We start from the raw sequence: 17724 nt of genomic DNA, 5'->3' as shown, positions 1-17724 counted from the left end.
ACTGGAGGTTCACTGGACCTCCAGCCCTTATGTCGTTGTTGGGGGCACTAGGGCTAGGCGATGGCAGGGGTCTGGGGGTCCAATGGACCTCTGTCTCCTTCTTTTGACCACCTAGACCTGTCAAACAAGTGCAGAAGGACTGTGCCTGAGTACATGCTAATGCACAATCCTCCCGCACTTTACCCCTATGATCAGAGCTAATGGTGTGCCTATATTTGCGTGCTATTAGCTCTGAGCATAGGGGCGTTATAGCCCTGCACTGTTCCAGTGCTATTTTTAGAGCACTGTTTGGAACAGTGCAGAGCTTCTGATCTTTGGCACATCCGTGTCGTAATGAACAAGCTATTCCAGTCCTTGTTGTGCCCCATTACACCCATGTATTTGTACTTCTGATGTGCTTGGGCAACACAAAGGGACAATCACAACTACAGCACAAGCCCATGCATGCAACAGGGGAAAACCAGGACTGGACTGCACTGTTCCTTAAGACATGGAGTCAAAGAGTAGTCCTAATTGGAGATAACATGGCACTTCTCATCCAAGGCATCTTTCTGTGGGGACAAAACTCAAATCTGAAAAATGGACCCATCGTGTTCTGCTGATCTATCACAGGACACAGACAGGTCACACCAGCCAGCAGAAAGGCACTTCTATGTCCCCTGAGCATTTCTTATCAAGATATTGATAATCTGGCCCCTCGATGAAGGCAGCAACAGACATTAAAACTCTGGAATCAGGTTTTTGCAGGATTCCTGCTCTATGTCTTTGAAAATTTCATATTCATTGTTGTTGGACTTTAAATATATGTTTAAAGGTAAGGGAAAGTGGAGAAAGGATTTTGGATTTACATATGTGAAATTTTATTTGACAGCACTTGTTCTGTACTAACTCCTGGATTCTATATATGGCGCTGATCAAAAATGTGCTTCCAACTAAATTGGCTAACGGGCTAATTAGCACCAATCATTGGGAGCTAATTGGCACCAATTTGAATATGCGCTGGACTCTATAACAACATGTGCCCAAATCCCATAGCATGCAACCCAAAAGGGGGCGTGACCATGGGAAGTGCATGGGCGTTCCTAAAATTTGCACGCAGCGTTATAGAATAAAATATGTCCTGGCACCCAAATTTTGGTGCTGAAATCGGCATTCAACGCGATTCTATAACTGCTGCTCATCTTTGAGGACCCACTACAGAATAGCATTGAGCAACGATTTTTCAGCACTATTCACTGAATCTAGCTCTATATATGCACGAACTGGAGGAAATATGTGGCTCATTTTCAAAGCACAGAAACTTACATTGTTTTGAAAATGAGCACCTATATTTACAAAGGTGGAAAATGGATTTTATGGACCTCATTCTCCTTTCTAAAAATGTTTTAAGGACTTAATTGAGAAATATAGAAAGATTGTATCAAGATTGTTTTGTCCTTTGTAGACTACGAGTGGCATACACATATTTCTCTGACCCCGGTTATAAATGATAAACCACAGTTCTGCCTGGTCTCACTGCAAACATCAGCTTCCTACAGGAGATGCTGCAGAGAGTGAGGGTGTGCGACACATTCAGGAAGAGAAGAGACCACTTACAAACTTCAGGAGGAAGGTGTTCTCACGTAGCGCCCCGATGCAGCCCGCGAAACCAAGCACAAACATGATTCCTCCAACCACAATGAAGAGCCAGACTGGGTCGAAGCCACCCAGGTCCGTGATGGATGAGATGTTTGAAAGGACACCCTGCAGAAATCCAGAGAGAGAGGAAGTGAGTTTATGCGTGCACAAGAACCAGTGAGGTCCCAGCAGCTCTCTTTGCAACATACACCCTTCCCAGTCACAGGACAGCCAGTCATGTCAGAGACCTCCTGGGGCCTCTGCAGGAGGAGAGAACAGCTGAAGAGCAGAGATGTGTTTTCCTGGAGAAAACATCTGCATTGCTGGGGAATTGGCATGTGCAGCATGCTTCAGAAGTGGGGGTAGTAATATGGAGAGGGGCGGTTCATGAGATTTAGCTCAAACCCCAGCTTGGTTACAATGCACCTTGAAACCTGGACACTGAACTTGGTGGCACTTGAAGGCCAACTGATTAAGACCTGGGCTTTTGAAGACAACAGTCCATTTCATCACTCCACATATTATAGAAACTACAGAGACAGGCTGTGCCACTTTCTCTTCAAGAAATGATTCAATAAACTGATAGGAATCTTACACTGAAGAGAGATTAAGATGACTGGGTGGGGCACAATCGAACGAGTCCGGCCATCTATATGGGCGGCCATCTTCAAGGCCAGCCCCGTAAAGCGGCGTCCTGACCGTATTATCGAAACAAGATGGTCGGCCATCTTTTGTTTCGATAATACAGTCGGAGCCGGCCAAATCTCAACATTTAGGCCAGCTTTAGAGGTGGCCGGCACTGGTTTTCAGCGATAATGGAAACTAATAGCGGCCATCTCAAACCCGGCCAAATCCAAGGCATTTGGTCGTGGGAGGAGCTAGCATTTGTAGTGCACTGGTCCCCCTCACATGCCAGGACACCAACCGGGCACCCTAGGGGGCACTGCAGTGGACTTCAAAAATACCTCCCAGGTGCATAGCACCCTTACCTTGTGTGCTGAGACCCCCAAATCCCCCCCAAAACCCACTCCCCACAACAGTACACCACTACCATAGCCCTTAAGGGGGAAGGGGGGCACCTACATATGGGTACAGTGGGTTTTGGGGGGGGGGTTGGAGGGCTCCTATTTACCACCACAAGTGTAACAGGTAGGGGGGGATGGGCCTGGGTCCACCTGCCTGAAGTGCACCGCACCCACTAAAAACTGCTCCAGGGACCTGCATACTGCTGTCATGGTGCTGGGTATGACATTTCAGGCTGGCATGGAGACTGGCAAAAAATGTGTTTTAATTTTTTTTTTTTTTGGGGTGGGAGGGGGGTTGGTGACCACTGGGGGAGTAAGGGGAGGTGATCCCCGATTCCCTCCGGTGGTCACCTGGTCATTTGGGGCACTTTTTGGAGGCTTGGTCCTAAAAATAAATGGACCAAGTGAAGCCGGCCAAATGCTCGTCAGAGCCGGCCTTCTTTTTTCCATTATTGGCCGAAGCCGGCCATCTCGTAACCACGCCCCGTCCCGCCTTCCATACCCTGCCGAAACGCCCCCTTTAACTTTGGCCGCCCCTGCGACGGAAAGCAGTTGAAGCCGGCCAAAATCGGCTTTCGATTATACCAATTTGGCCGGCTTCAGGAGATGGCCGGCCATCTCCCGATTTGTGTTGGAAGATGGCTGGCCTTCTCATTCGAAAATAAGCAGGATAGTTATCTACCAATTTGAATTGCCATCAGTTTCTGATGACAAGCTTATCACACTGATGATCTGCCTTGATTAGCTGAATATAATTTCTATTCCCCCTAACATACAGCACTGAAATGAATCTAGTTCAGTAGTTTCCCTATATATTACTTCTTTTTCCCCGTCACAGAAACCTACTAGCATAGAGGGTGGGCAACTTCTGCTTCAAAAAGGTGGAAGCCTGGCGCTTCTCCCAAGCTTTTAATGGCGGTGGAAACTGACCATCCACTCACTCCGCATCTGGACTAGCCTGCAATACACCCTGTAACTGAGACCAGTTCCACATATCTTATTCAACTGTACATATATCTGCCTTCAGCTTTGCCACTCACTTAGAGCCTCTTTGATCAAGCCGCGCTAGCCCACACAGCAATGGCAGCGGATGGGCTTTGTCGGCATTACCGCACCAGGAGCTGTAGCGCGGCATAATAAAAGAGGCCCTTAATTATCCCAAGTACCTAATCTAATCTAATCTAATGCTTATTAACCACCAGTTCCTAAAAGGTCCAAGGCAGTGTATAAGATTAAAAATACAAAATAATACAAACAGAACAGTTAACAGAATAAAATTAGGACTGCGGTTCGATTAAAATGTTTAATTGCGATTAAGCACATGACTAAACATTTTAATCACGTGAGTAAAGGCGGCCTCCCTCCCCACATTAGATATTATACCTTTGCCGGTGGGGATGCCAAAGGCCTGCCAGTCAAAGAAATCCACTGCCAAAGCGTCTCCCTTCCTCCTTGTGCTGCCTCAGGAAAAGAGAAGTCAGTGGGGTGCCTCCAGCCACCGATGCCGCACTCCCCGAGCATGCTCAGACCTTCAGCCTTTTGCATGCAGGAGGTGGGGGGAGGAACCTCCTGTTTGACAGGCCCGGGCTTTTTTTTTTGATAGCCTGGACCTGTCAAACAACTGTGATAGGATTGTACCTTGGGTGCATGCCCTGGCACAAACCTCCAGCACTTTCCCCCCGTGATCAAAACTAATGGAACACCTACATTTGCATGCTATTAGCTTCGACCATCTGGGCGTTATTTCCCCATACTATTCCGGTGATAATTTTACAGCACTGTTTGGAACAGTGCAGGGAAATTGATCATCGGGACCCTAGAATGGCAAGGCAGTGGAGTCTAAAAAATGTTTAAATAAATAAATATAGAACTGCTCTCAGAAGAGTGTTGTATGTGTCACAGCGGAGTGTGGGTGCAAGGCACAGAGAAAATGTGTGGCCCACTCTCAATCCCTCTTACCTTTTCAGCCCATGCCCACAGGCCAACAGCCAGAAACGCAGCACCTAGTAGCTGAAAGACAAGAAGAGGTATCACCAGTCAGAGCAGAGGAAGATCCCAGGTTACATAAAAATATGGAAACATAGAACATGCCAGCAGATAGACATCAGGCCCAGACAGACTGCCATCCTCCACTCAGCATGCTTGTCCCTTCCTCTCCCTCTGAGCAAGGGAGAAAACACAATGGGAGCTGTAAGAACCAATTAGGAAACATCTCAGCAGATTTCTGGACTAGTGACAGCGGCTCAGCACTCAGTCCAATGTGGAGCACCTCAAACTAATTATTGTAACAGTTCTGAAATTCCTTCACACTTCCCTCTTGCCCTACATGGACTGCATCACAGCGGTAACTCTTATAGCTCTGCCTCCCGGTAAAACACAACATCAACTCTGCTTGAGTAGAAATGACACAAGCATTGAACTAAAATCTCTAACAGCTATGACTATGAAGCTCAATGTTATAACCCTGTGTCTGTTTGGTAATAAGGCCCCCTAAAGTGAAAGAAGTGGGAGAGTAAGAAGGGGGTGGGTAGCTCCAGAGGCTAGGCATCTGTCCCCTGAGCCTTCAGGCTGCCAACATGGAAGCCTTTGTTCCCATTCTCTGCTAGGATTTCATTGATTCTTGCAGTCATGGTGTCACTTCCCAGTTGTCTAGGTTTCTGATTCCCAACTCAAAAGATGTGCTTTGAACCAAGGATGCCCAAATGAATATATCACAAAAATGGCGGGGGGGGGGGGGGGGGGGAAGATTTAAACACACACAAAAAAAAAGCAAAAAAAACCCCACAGCTTTAAAAAATACGAACAGAATACTGAATATCATCCAAAAAAAAATGTGTAAATTGTGCTCAGAATAAATTGGAGAGATCAACACAGGTATAAATACCCCCCCCCCCAACACAGGATTCAAAGATCCTCCCATGGCTCAATCATTGCACTCACAGTGCCCCTACAGTGAACACAAAAAACTATTTACAGTCATACAGTCTCTTTTAATAGGAGTGCTATTTTCATGCTGTGCAAATGTTCAGTCCAAAACACATATATGTACAAAAAGAATCTCTCTCATAAATCTTCAAACAGAAAGGATCAACGGAACCAATGTACTTATGTACTTCAAGCATTAAAGGGTCCCTACACAGACTGTGTTTCACTAGATACTTCTTCAGAAAACCCCAAAATTCAAAACTGATGGAATGCTGATCTCTCATTCCACTATATTTGCCAGTACTCCGTCAATTTTGAATTTTGGGGTTACCTGAAGAAGTATCTAGGGAAACACGGTCCGTGTCGGGACCCCACAACCCTTGAAGTAGATAAGTACATTGGTTCCGTTGATCCTGTTTGAAGATTTATGAGAGATGATTTTTTTTGTACTGAACATTTGCACTGCATGAAAATGGCACTCCTGTTAAAAGAAACTGTATGACCTGTAAATGGTTTTTGCATTCACTGTTGGGGCACTGTGAGTGCAATGACTGAGCCGTTGGAGGATCTTTGAATCCTGTGATCGGGGGTATTTATACCTGTGTTACTCTCTCCAATTTCTTCTGAGCATGCTTTATACATTTTTTGAATGATATTCAGCATTCTGTTGAAGTTCTTTATAGTTGTGAAGGTTTTTTGAACCAAAATGAACACTTCCCTGACCTACATGATAGAGGAAAGTGGGACGGGCATGTGTGGAAATGTCTAGAATGGTAGTATACAGGTGCCTATATGCGCATTGACCCATATAGATACCAACATGCTGTCTGGGGGTCATTCTGCAAAGACCCTGCTTAACTTGCGTAGGATTTGCAAGGAGCGGAGCACAGGCGGGAGGGACACAGTCCTCCTTATGCACATAACTTATAACACCTGCCGCACTAAAGCACTCAACCTAGACCGATGGCTGGCTTATGTGTCGCATCTAAATGTTAGTGTTAATTGGGATCTGAGACTTCTAAAAGGCTTCAGTTACCAGCTGTCACTGGACATTAGGCTTGTGGAGAGTTTCTGCATGTTCAGAAAATGTCTTAAAGCGGTTTTATTGTGTCAAGCTTTTTCCACCTGAACTTACACACTGATGTGTGTACAGTTCTGTAGACATTATGATGGAAAAGGAATGTTTAAAAGAAGATTGTTAACAAAAAGAGATGTACAAGACAGTATTTTTATTACATTTGTACCCCACACTTTCCCACTCATGGCAGGCTCAATGCGGCTATGGAGGGTTAAGTGACTTGCCCAGAGTCACAAGGAGCTGCCTGTGCCTGAAGTGGGAATTGAACTCAGTTCCTCAGGACCAAAGTCCACCACCCTAACCACTAGGCCACTCCTCCACTCCACTATGCATGTAAATTTCTACTCTGTTCAGAACTGTGAATAGAGCAGCTTATAAAATAAAAAATTATAGTGATACACCAGTATCCTACAAAAATTCAGCATTTATATTCCTTTATAGCATGGGGAGGGCCACCTTTATACACAGAGGCCACATGAATGTCAGAACTAACCCTAGCGGGCCACAACATTATGTAATGTCAGAACCAGACATTCTGAGAGCTCCAGAGACCTTCTGGGGTAAATAAATAAATAAGTGAAAATGATGCAAACAAATATTTTCAAAATGTAGGATTTAAAATAGCCAAAACTCTGGCTAATGCCATTTTCTATTTACTTATTTTATTTATTTGTTACATTTGTATCCCACATTTTCCCACCTATTTGTAGGCTCAATGTGGCTTACATAATTCCAGAGAGGTGGTTACAGACTCTGGTGTGAACAGTACAGGTTGGTTTGTATAAGTACAATTAAGTTAGAATTGGGGTGATTCAGCCCATGCAGAATGCAAGGGTGGGAACCGCGGCAAGGGATAGGGTATTGTCTGTTTCCTAATTTGATTATTGTGCTTCATATTCGATATTTATGTCTGTTCTGTGGGATATGCCTTTTTGAAAAGGTGATTCTTTAGATTTTTTCGGAAGTTTTGATGGTTAATCGTGGCTCTATGTAGATTACTGCAGTGCGCTGGGGTAGTGAAGGGCAGTGGCACCTGTTGTGCGACCTAGAGCGGATCAGGAGGACGTACCGACAGTGGTGACCTTGTCGGTAGCTCCAGCCTTCCTCTCTTCTTTAGGTGATCCCCGAAGGTGCGCTTCCTTTGCTTGTGTGCACGTGGAGACATGCGGGCATAATGTAAGCAGGACTGTGTCTCGTGGGATGGCCCCAAGAACCAGATGCACAATCATGTGGATCAAGTGTGCTAATCTTCTAGTTGCAGCCCAGGCACCTTTTAAAGCCAGATTTCTCTTTCTCTGGCATGATGTTGAGGTAAGTTTGCTGCGTTTCTTGTAGTTTCATGGAGATCTAAGGAAAAAAACGACCATTGGGAATGGCAGAAATCGTAAACTGGGGAAGGAAGGGGAAGTACCTAAAACAACCATTGGGAATGGCAGAAATTGTAGACTGGGGAAGGAAGGGAAAGTACCTAAAACGACCATTGGGAATGGCGGAAATTGTAGACTGGGGAAGGAAGGGAAAGTACCTAAAACGACCATTGGGAATGGCGGAAATCGTAGACTGGGGAAGGAAGGGGGAAGTACCTGGGCATTCATAGCTACAGGGGAAGGGGAACACTATACATGCTCAGAGGGTTTGAAAAAAAAAAAAACCCCTCTGAGCTATAGGAGAGCTTTTTCTGTCTAATGGGAGCTGTCAGATGACGTCACCTATATGTGGCTGACGCATCCTGCTTGTCCTAGAACCCAGAATTTCATGGGCTGCAGGTTGCCCCCCTGCTTTATAGGATGGGCTCCTCCTGTACACACTGGATATATAATTCTAGGTCCCTGTTATAGAATTTGCACCTTTAGTACCAGAAATTGAAAGGACTAATTCATCCTCCCCACATCTGTCTGGCTAATCTTGCTGTAGAAAAGTCTGTCTAGCAACTGTGAGCCCAACAAGCTTGAAAGCCTGCAATGACATCAGCCCCATTCGGTGTGAAACCACTGCTTGGCCCTAGCTGAGAACTTATACAGGAGGCGATTTATATTTTCATAAGAGAAAACACTAGATGAGATGCAAGGGGTGGACAGAAGGTTTCTTGCATGAGACGCTGATGTGTGAGCTGTGAAGCAAGAAACAGCACCTGTTCTATAGAGATTTACAACTGTGCATAGCATGGGGAGAGGTGGGGAGGGTCTCCTACTTTACTCCTTTATATAGTGGGTTTTTTTTTTAACTTTTCATTTTTTTCTATTTTCTTAGGGTTCTTTTACTAAGCTGCAGTAAATGCTAGCACACGCTTACTGCAGATTAAAATGGCTTAGCGTGGGCCACACTCCTGCAACCCATGGTAAGCTGCTACAAACTACTGTAGAATATTTCTGAGGGGAGGTGTGTCGGGGGGAAGACAGTGGGTGTTTCTGCACTAGTCAGCGCATCTGCATTACCGTGTGCTGATTAGCATAGGATTCATACATGAGCCCTTACCGCCTATAAAATAGCTATCGGTAACTGTTCACACACTAAAGCCCCTGTTTCCTAAGCTGCACTAGCGGCTGCTGCGTGGCAATACTGACGCAACCAATTCAAAGTGAATCAGCATTAGTAAACAGGGGGATACATTTTGTAATGGCTAAACAATGGCCATTAATTAAAAAAAAATAGGAAAACTGCCCATTAGTAAGCCACATTGAGCCTGCCATGAGTGGGAAAGCACGGGGTACAAATGTAATTAAAAAAAAAATTAGTATGGGAAAAGGCCCAAAGCTACGACCACTTTTTACCACCGCTTAGTATAAGGATCCCCCAGTTAATTGTTGGATCGCTTATTGCTATGTTTCAATTGTATTATCATGGGCAGATTGAATTAAGGATGATTATTAATAAAGGCAAGTTGGGGTCTTCAGCCTGCTCAGTAAATGAGTGCACAAGTTTCCATATAGAAACCCCCTTCGCCCCATCTCTTGATTTCTGTTGACTTATATTCCAGTCTCAACCAAAGCAGATCACATAAAAATATATACTGCAATCAATATTACACTCCAGCCGTTACAGATCTCATCATAACGACAACTGCATTCTGCCCATTGTACATCTTATAACCAAGGTATCAGCTCCACAGCAGGTTGCAAAAGCTGCCCTTTTTGTATTTCTCTCAGCAGACTGTAGCTGCCTTTAATAAGAATAAAAATGATATGATTTCACCAAGACAGTTCATCGATCATTTCTTAAGTGCCCCAGTGTCTTTTCACAGGAAGGGAATTCCATTCTTGAGGCTAAACAATTGAAAATGTTGATTTTCGAGTTTCTTCAAAATGAAACCTTTTCAGTACAGGAATTAACAAATACTGGGCTCCTTTTGACCTCAAGGCTCTCTGTACTCCGTAAAGTTTGAGAACGTTTGACAATAAAAAGAGCCTTACGCATGAAAGCTTAGGACTACTAGAAAGGGAGAGAAAGGGACACCGCATGGCATGGATGGACAGACTGGATAGGCCATATGATCTTTATCTGCCTTCATTTTTCTACATTAAACTAAAGTAAAATTCTGAAACTGGCAACCAAAGCAATTTCACTCAGTTCCAGTCCTGCCGCTGCCCTCTGCATTGGGCCCCAGTTCCAGCCAGCTCAAACTCCAGCACAGTGCTTGCTCCAAGTTTGCCATCCAGCCATTTACTACCTCTTCAGGGTCAACATCAAAAGCCCTAGGCCAGAGCTGTGTGTGGATGGCTGAGCACATGCCTTCTTCTGAAAACTTAAAACTGGATCAGACAGCAAGGCAAATAGATGCAAGTTTCATGTGCACAGAACTTGCTGGCTACTCACAGGGACCCTACTAGACACATGCGCACAACGGTCAGGTGAAAAGTACAGCTTCCTGTGCACGCGTTGGAACAAAGCTCAGGACGCTGCCACCCAGCTCTGGCTGTTGTTCCGTACATAAATATTGGACTCACAACACTTTCTTTTTGCAAGGCTAATATTTATACACAGAAAAGCAGCCGCAGCCTTGCGTTGGCACGCACACACAATACTGCTGTTACCTCACATCTGTCTTTTAAAGTTGCAGATAGCTGTTCGGGCTGCAGAAAAAAAAAAGAAAAATGAGGTATTTAATCACTCTTAACCAACCCTTCTATGCTGCCCTGGACCTGGCTCAAAATTTCCTCAAACTATGCAGATGTTTAAAGCCACCGTTTCCTGTGTGCACTGCAAAGAGGTTCTTAATGACTGTCCGCATTGTGTGGCCATAACATGCGTGTATACCCGTATCTTACCCCCACGGTCAGGCTCAGGGTAGCTTTCTGCTTTAGCCCCTCAGTATGGAAACACTTCAGCTGTGTCAGAACCTGAATCCATTCTTTTTTGGGCAGAAAGGTATACTTTCCTATACCTTACAGAAGCCTTATAAATATCTGAATGGTTTGTTTCAGAGACACACAAGCCTGAGTTTACCTCATGCGCCCTCTCAAATTCAAACCCAGGCTAAAAGCAGTCTCAAAAAGGTGAGCTCAGCTCACCTCTGCATGCAGTGGGGTAAATCTAGGACTAGCTCACATTTATTGGGTAAATCTGATGGCAGCTCCAGCTGTGAATCTTCAGTTAACCCACACAATGTTCGCACTGGAAGAAATAAGTCTCTTCTGTAGAATTTTGATGAAGGCTGTCTAGGACAGGATCAACATTTTTGAACAGAGTAGTAATAGGCCCCCACCCCGGTATCAGACCAACCCCATGGTCAACATGAGGGCAAGTGGAGACTCTTAGGGCATGTCACTACTTATCTGTCTCTCACTGCTTGTGCCAGTTTCTAACCACACTCACTGTCTGCATGTCTCCCTCAGGGGTGACGGAAGGGGGGGGGGTGGACTCAAAGCCAGCCAAAGTAACATCTAAAGAAAGTAAAATAAAAAGAGAATATACAGTAGTGATATCAAAACCAAATGATAGGGAATAGAGGAGAGTAAAAAGGAAAAGGTCCAGGTTTTGGTGGTGGACCAGATCACATCACATCTCAAACTCGGTAGCTGGACAAAACAGACTGTACAGCTGCTGTTCTTCCTGTTTTCCCATAGGATTACACAGGGGTCCCCTTATTTATTGAAAGTATTTCATGTGTACAATGCCGCAGGAAATGTTTTTCTAGCTCTGTGTCTATAGGTTTCCACTTCAGTGTGTGTCTGCAGGTTTCTAGTCATGATCTCATATTCTAGCATTGGAGAGGAGGGTCCAAGTGCTGACTGAGGTGAGGGATTCTGCTAACTGCTGTACAACTTTGGATGTAGGGCTCGGCAGCAGACTGGTCGGTCTGCTTTTCCAAGAGGTGGTTTACTGCTGGTTCTGGGATTATCTGATCCTAGGGGGTGTTGGAGCTGGTTGAGGCCTGGGAGTTTGCGTTCTGACAGGTTTACCTCATTGATGTAGAATGTGGATTTCTAAGGTTTTATGCTACTTTATTACAATGTGCCTGTCTGTTAAGAGAGTTTGTGTCATTGTTACAAGGATGACACCACAATTTGAACAGTTTCTTTTTGGAATACAAGTGACAGAGGTGATCAACAGGAGATGCAGAGGGATGTAGGGCCGTGGGTAGAGACCCACACAGGGCTTCAGCTGTATTGACTTAAGTAAATAAAACAAGGGGCCACATGTAAACACCAGTCACCCAGTGGTAGGGCTAGTACTGGGGAGAAGTAAGGGAAATCATCATAAGAACATAAGCATTGCCATACTGAGACGGTCCCTCAAGCCCAGTATCCTATTTCTAACAGTCACATTCATTATCCATTCATGATTACATCAACAATGAATGTGATATTATATACTTTATCACGAGTCTTTCTTTGGCATTTCTGGGACGTGGACCATAGAAGTCCGCCCGGCTCTGTCCTTATGTTCCACCTACTGGAGTTGCCATCAAAGCCCACTCCGGCCTATCCAAATCCATCTTGTCATTTGAGGATCCAGACCATAAAGGTTTGCCCAGCACTGTCCTCTGTTCCAGCTACTGAAGTTGCCAATGAAGCCCTTTCCAGCCTATCCTAAACCGGATTGCCATATACAGACACAGCCCTACAAAGTCTGCCTGGCACCGGCCTTTAGTTCTGTACAGCTGGAGTAGCCGTCCAAGCGTCACTCACACATCCACCTCCTGCAGCCATTTAAGGTTTTGGGTTTTTTTATTTATTTTTTTCTACCATCTGTTTTCTAAATAGGGTTCCTCTGTGTTCATCCCCCAACTTTTTGAATTCCGTCACTGTTTTTATCTCTACCACCGCCCTCATGAGGGCATTCTAGGCATTGACCACCCTCTCCATGAAAAAGAATTTCTTGACATTACTCCTAAATCTACCACCCCACAACCTCAGCTCATGTCCTCTAGTTTTACTATTTCCCCTTCTCTGGAAAATATTGTATTTAAACGTCTGTATCATATCTCCCCTGTCCCTTCTTTCCTCTAGGCTATACATATTCAGGTCTTTTAGTCTCTTTTCATAGATCTTATGGCACAAGTCCCATATCATTTCTGTCACCTTCCTCTGGACCGCTTCTAGTCTTTTTATATCCCCCATGTCCATCTCAATAACAGACTATGGACTTTTCCTCCAGGAATATGTCCAAACCCAGATACGTTAACCAGTGTTACTACATCTTCCAGCAAAGAGTTCCAGAGCTTAACTATTCATTGAGTGAAAAAAAATATTTCCTACGATTTGTTTTAAAAGTATTTCTATACTAATTTCATTGAGGAGGAAAAGAGAAGACCTAAGCTCTCAGCTGAGGATGCCCGTCCCCCCCTCCTCCAGAGCATGCTCTGCCACCCCGTGCCACTCATACGCTGCCCACAGAAAGGTCACAGTTCATCCACTACAGAGGAGCTATGAATGACCATGTCTGCCTGTATATGTAAAACTGAAGAGAGGGTACAGCTGACCCCATGTCCCTTTCAGCAGCTCAGCACAATTGCCACTCTGTGTGGCTGGCACAATGACTGCTATATTCCCAACACAGAGCCGGAGCCAGGCCTGCTAATGAGCGACTTCCCCCCCCCTCTCACAACTGACCAAAAAGAAAAGCTGCAGCAGGACAATAGCCTGGAATGAAAACAGACACAGATCTTAGAGGCAGCTAAAATCACAGACTTTGAAAAATCAGCGAGAGCAGGCCACCAGGATTAAAGGCAGAGGGGAGAACGGTGTTTTCATAAAGAGCACACTGCTGTCGTCACTATACTTGTGATGTTTAATCCTCGCTCACATGAAGTTAAGTCAGAGAGTACAAGGATTCCACCCTCCCTCCCCAACTCACATGTTCCTTCCACCATAACTTGCGATTAAACTCAGGGTGTCAGGAAATAGAAGCATCTGAGCATGAGGACACTTGACTACCAGAGGTACTGACATCACAGCTGCTCCCAGACAAGGTGAAAAGGATCGCAATAAGTCACCTTGGCACTGATGCACCTCTACCGTCACAAAGGCCCTGGGGTGCCACATAACACAGGTATAGCACCCAGTACCAGTTCATGGTGTCCCACCTCTCAAGCTGTGATTTGCTATTGGGCTCCAGCAAATTTCTATTAACTAATTACAGTGATGGAATTCACATGTACTCCAGGCAGTGTGGTGCAGACTTTCGAACCATCAGTGCCTGGTTTAAGTCTTGGCTACCGTGCACTAATAGAGGACAGGGCACCAGGAGCCTGCACAAGCGGAAACATTAACACCTGTGCTAAATCAGAGCCAACAGCGGAGAAGGGCCAGAGAACAAAAGGAGGAAATGGAAGCTGGATGGAACATCAGCAGAGCCAGTTTCCTCCCTCCATCAGTCAGAAAAGCAAAGAGAAATAGCCCAGTGCCGACTGCAAACCTTCACAGTAACCAGCCACCTCTACCCAAAGAGGCAGGATCCCCCCCCCCCCCCCTCCAGACCGCACATAGAAACAGGCAGCAGTTGAGGTTCTCACTCCAGGCCACAGTGCGAGTGGTGCAGTATGCTCTGGTAATTCAGCCATTTTACAGTCAGCACACCTTTGGAAAAGCAACACCTCCACTCTCACTGGAGCACCTGGGGAGCCCTGCTCGCGTCTCAGCCTAAACCTAAACTCAGATTGGGACCCTAGGAGGACAATACCTCCATTATGTGAGAGGGGGTGACAAGGCCCTGGCAGTTATCAGGAAGGCAGATTCATCTTCCAGTGCTGACAGCTGCGATTGAGCTAGGCCCCATCTCCCCTCCCTCAGCATTAGGGTTAGGTTTATTCCACACTTGCTATACCACCTTGCTGTAGATACATTCAAAAGCCATTTACATTGTTGAAGCATGTTTGTCTCTCTAATAGGTTCACAATCTAAGGTTATTTGTACCTGGGACAATTGAGGGTTAAGGTTCTTTTTGCCAGGGTCACAATAAGCCATCTAGTGCACTTGGGTGGGGGGGGGGGGGGCACCTGATTCTCAAGCTACATATTCTGGTCCTCTTCCCCTAAACCATCCCCTTCTCAGGCATGAAGGGTAGGCAATCACCTCTCTCTCAGCACTCCTGTAAGAGGCGAATGAAAGAGTCAGCAAGTACCAAGGCTGAGCCGACACTCCAGCCACTCTGCTAGAAGTGACGATCCTCCAGGCCCCCCCCCCCCCCACACACACTTATTTCAGGCCAGCATGGCAGTTGGAGAGGGGGGGAAGCAAGGGGGGAGGAATCCACTCTGGGCCCACTGCAGTTTCAGAGAAGGCTGGGGGTGTGTGAGTTGGTCTGTTAAATCTAATTACTAGCTCCTACTGGCAGAGAGCAGCAGCAGCTTCACTCCATGACCAGGAAGGAGCACCAGGGGGTCTCCCTGCCTTAAGAGGTCAGGCCAGGCTGGAGTCAGAAAGCCCCCATTCCCCCCCCCCCCCCCCCCCCCGCTTTTCTTCATTTGACATGAAACATACATTTCTGTCCATCACCTGCAGAACTGTAAAAACATTCACACATACAAGCACACATTGGTATGAATGAATGGACGATCACTCAATCCTATATGACTATGCACAACATACATGTAGTACAGGGCAGCTTCAATACACATTTCATGCATGAACATGTTTGGGAATAAAGGAGCACTGCAAAGAAAATATTTTCAAACAGAACAAAACAATCAGAGCCCAGGGAAGAAATGAGCTCCAGGAGGCTGCTACAATGCTTCCCCAGCAGAACAGAAACTGATTCAGCTTCAGCCCTGAACAATAGAGAGAGAAGTCTCCCCCCACCCCCACCGGCACTCACCCAGAACACAATGTTGAATCCAAAGAGAAAATACTTCACACAGCAGCTGACTTCAGGTCCCTTGAAATGCTGCTGCTTACCAGACATGGCTCCCCTGCAGCAAACGCAGTGGGAGAGATGAGGAGGGAGAGCAGTTAGCCCAACGCTCAGGGCCAGGAGCCCTCCACAGCCTTTGTTAGGGCTCCTTCTGGCCAAGAGACTCCATGGCTGCTTAGTGCTCCTCTTCCCACCCAGGCTCCTCCCAGCCTAGCAGAGAGGTAGCAGGGCTCAGCTCGAACAAGTCCTCCTCTCCGAATAGGGACATCTAGAGGAACTCAGGACACAGCACAGAGGGAAGGATTATTCCTATTAAGCAACTGGCTGCAAGGAACGCCTGCATCACATACCTACCAGGTGCCACAGAACTGTGCTGCAGCCCCTCACACTGCAACAAAGCAGGCCAGGCCCCCCCCCCCCCCTCCCAGAGTAAAGCCACTTTCAGGGCACCTGTTTCTGTGCTGGGTCCGATTGTAGGCTACGACAGAGCTGCACTTTGGCTTCCAAGGAGGTTACATCTTATGAACTAGGACACACAGGGCAGGAAGCAACAGGTAAAAAGTGCAGCTCAGTGACAACTCCCACTGCTGCTCCTTGTGACCTTGGGCAAATCACTTAACCCTCCGTTGCCTCAAGTACAAACTTAAGATGGTGAACCCTCCAGGGACAGGGCAATGCCCACTGTATCTGAACGTAACTCACCTTGAGACACTACTGAAAAAGGCGTGAACAGGCCTAAATTAAAACTCCTGCTGACTGCAGTACAGGGCAGCCAGGTGGACAGACTGCTACAGGCAGCTCCCCCACCCCTCTTGCCCCTGCTTTTTTTTTGTACCAGGCCAAAACTCTGCCTTGGGAGCCATGGAATTACAAAACTAAAAGGTCCCAGTCCCGTCCCCAAGTGCCCACCCCCAGTCTGCCTGTGCTTTCTTTCTACCCTGCTGGGCCCAGGACAGAAGGAAATGAAGTACTTACAAGCTAAGCCTGCTGTCAAGCTGAACATAATAATAATAATAATAAAAGATTGGAGACAGCACAGCAGTAACACTGAATGTAGACACCATCCTCACCTCCAAACACACAGCCCATGCTCCACCCTTAAACAACCCCCATCCTGGGTGAAGACTAACACTAGTCACAATGTCAAAGAGTAACGGGTCAATATTCAAAGGGATTGAAATAGGTAGGGAAGAATCTCCTCTCCAATTCAGCACTTGTGTCTCTGCTCAATAGCTAGTCAGCCGCACTTAAACGGATAGAGCCCTGATCTGTGTGATTAATGCCAGGACAGACCCTGGGTGGAGGCAACACCGAGCTGTTTAGTGGTGATATTCAGACCGTTAACCAGCAGCTAGAGGTAGGAGAGCAAAAAGGTTCCCAATTAACTTCCAGGTAGTGGCCAAGGGTGTGTTGTAACCCCTCCCCCACCCAAAGAAATGGCAAGGTCCCTGACTAGATTTACACCACCCGCTGTAGGACCCCACAGGCCTACCTGTGACAGCACTGGTGGACTAGAGGGTCCTATAGGCAGGAATGATGCCCACTTGCTCCCAGTGGTATTACTCCAGCCTCACAGCAGCCGCTATGACCTAGTAGCAAGTCTTAAGGTAGACGCTACAGACGCAGTAGGCATCACGTCTGCCCTTAGGACTCTTTAGACTACTAGGGATCGCACACGTAGAGCTAGTGAAGGGGAGGGGGGATAGGGAAGGGAACAAACAAACAGATGCTTCAGCTTTTATGGCTCCAGGATCAGTATCAGCTGGGACCCACCTACGTGTCTGGTAC

The 17724-nt window shown here is 46.3% G+C and overlaps 1 protein-coding gene across 2 annotated transcripts in view; it reads right to left on the bottom strand.

The window, feature by feature from the left end:
* Positions 1-16122, bottom strand: part of TSPAN17 (tetraspanin 17) — a 38653-nt gene extending 22531 nt beyond the window's left edge. The window contains exons 1-4 of one of the 2 annotated variants that reach the window (XM_030212621.1): positions 15901-16122; positions 10677-10715; positions 4602-4652; positions 1597-1743 (exon numbers count right to left, since the gene is read on the bottom strand). In XM_030212621.1, the coding sequence (XP_030068481.1) occupies positions 1597-1743; positions 4602-4652; positions 10677-10715; positions 15901-15987 (324 nt within the window). In that variant the 5' untranslated portion in view covers positions 15988-16122. The remainder of the gene's footprint in view (positions 1-1596; positions 1744-4601; positions 4653-10676; positions 10716-15900) is intronic. The other variant, XM_030212622.1, reaches the window with a different exon arrangement.
* Between the last annotated feature and the right edge of the window lie 1602 nt (positions 16123-17724).

The sequence above is a fragment of the Microcaecilia unicolor genome, chromosome 8, assembly GCF_901765095.1.
Source record: "Microcaecilia unicolor chromosome 8, aMicUni1.1, whole genome shotgun sequence".
In the NCBI taxonomy this organism is placed as follows: domain Eukaryota; kingdom Metazoa; phylum Chordata; class Amphibia; order Gymnophiona; family Siphonopidae; genus Microcaecilia; species Microcaecilia unicolor.
Note: the sequence above shows the minus strand (reverse complement) of the source record. Positions and strands in the feature narration are given on the sequence as shown.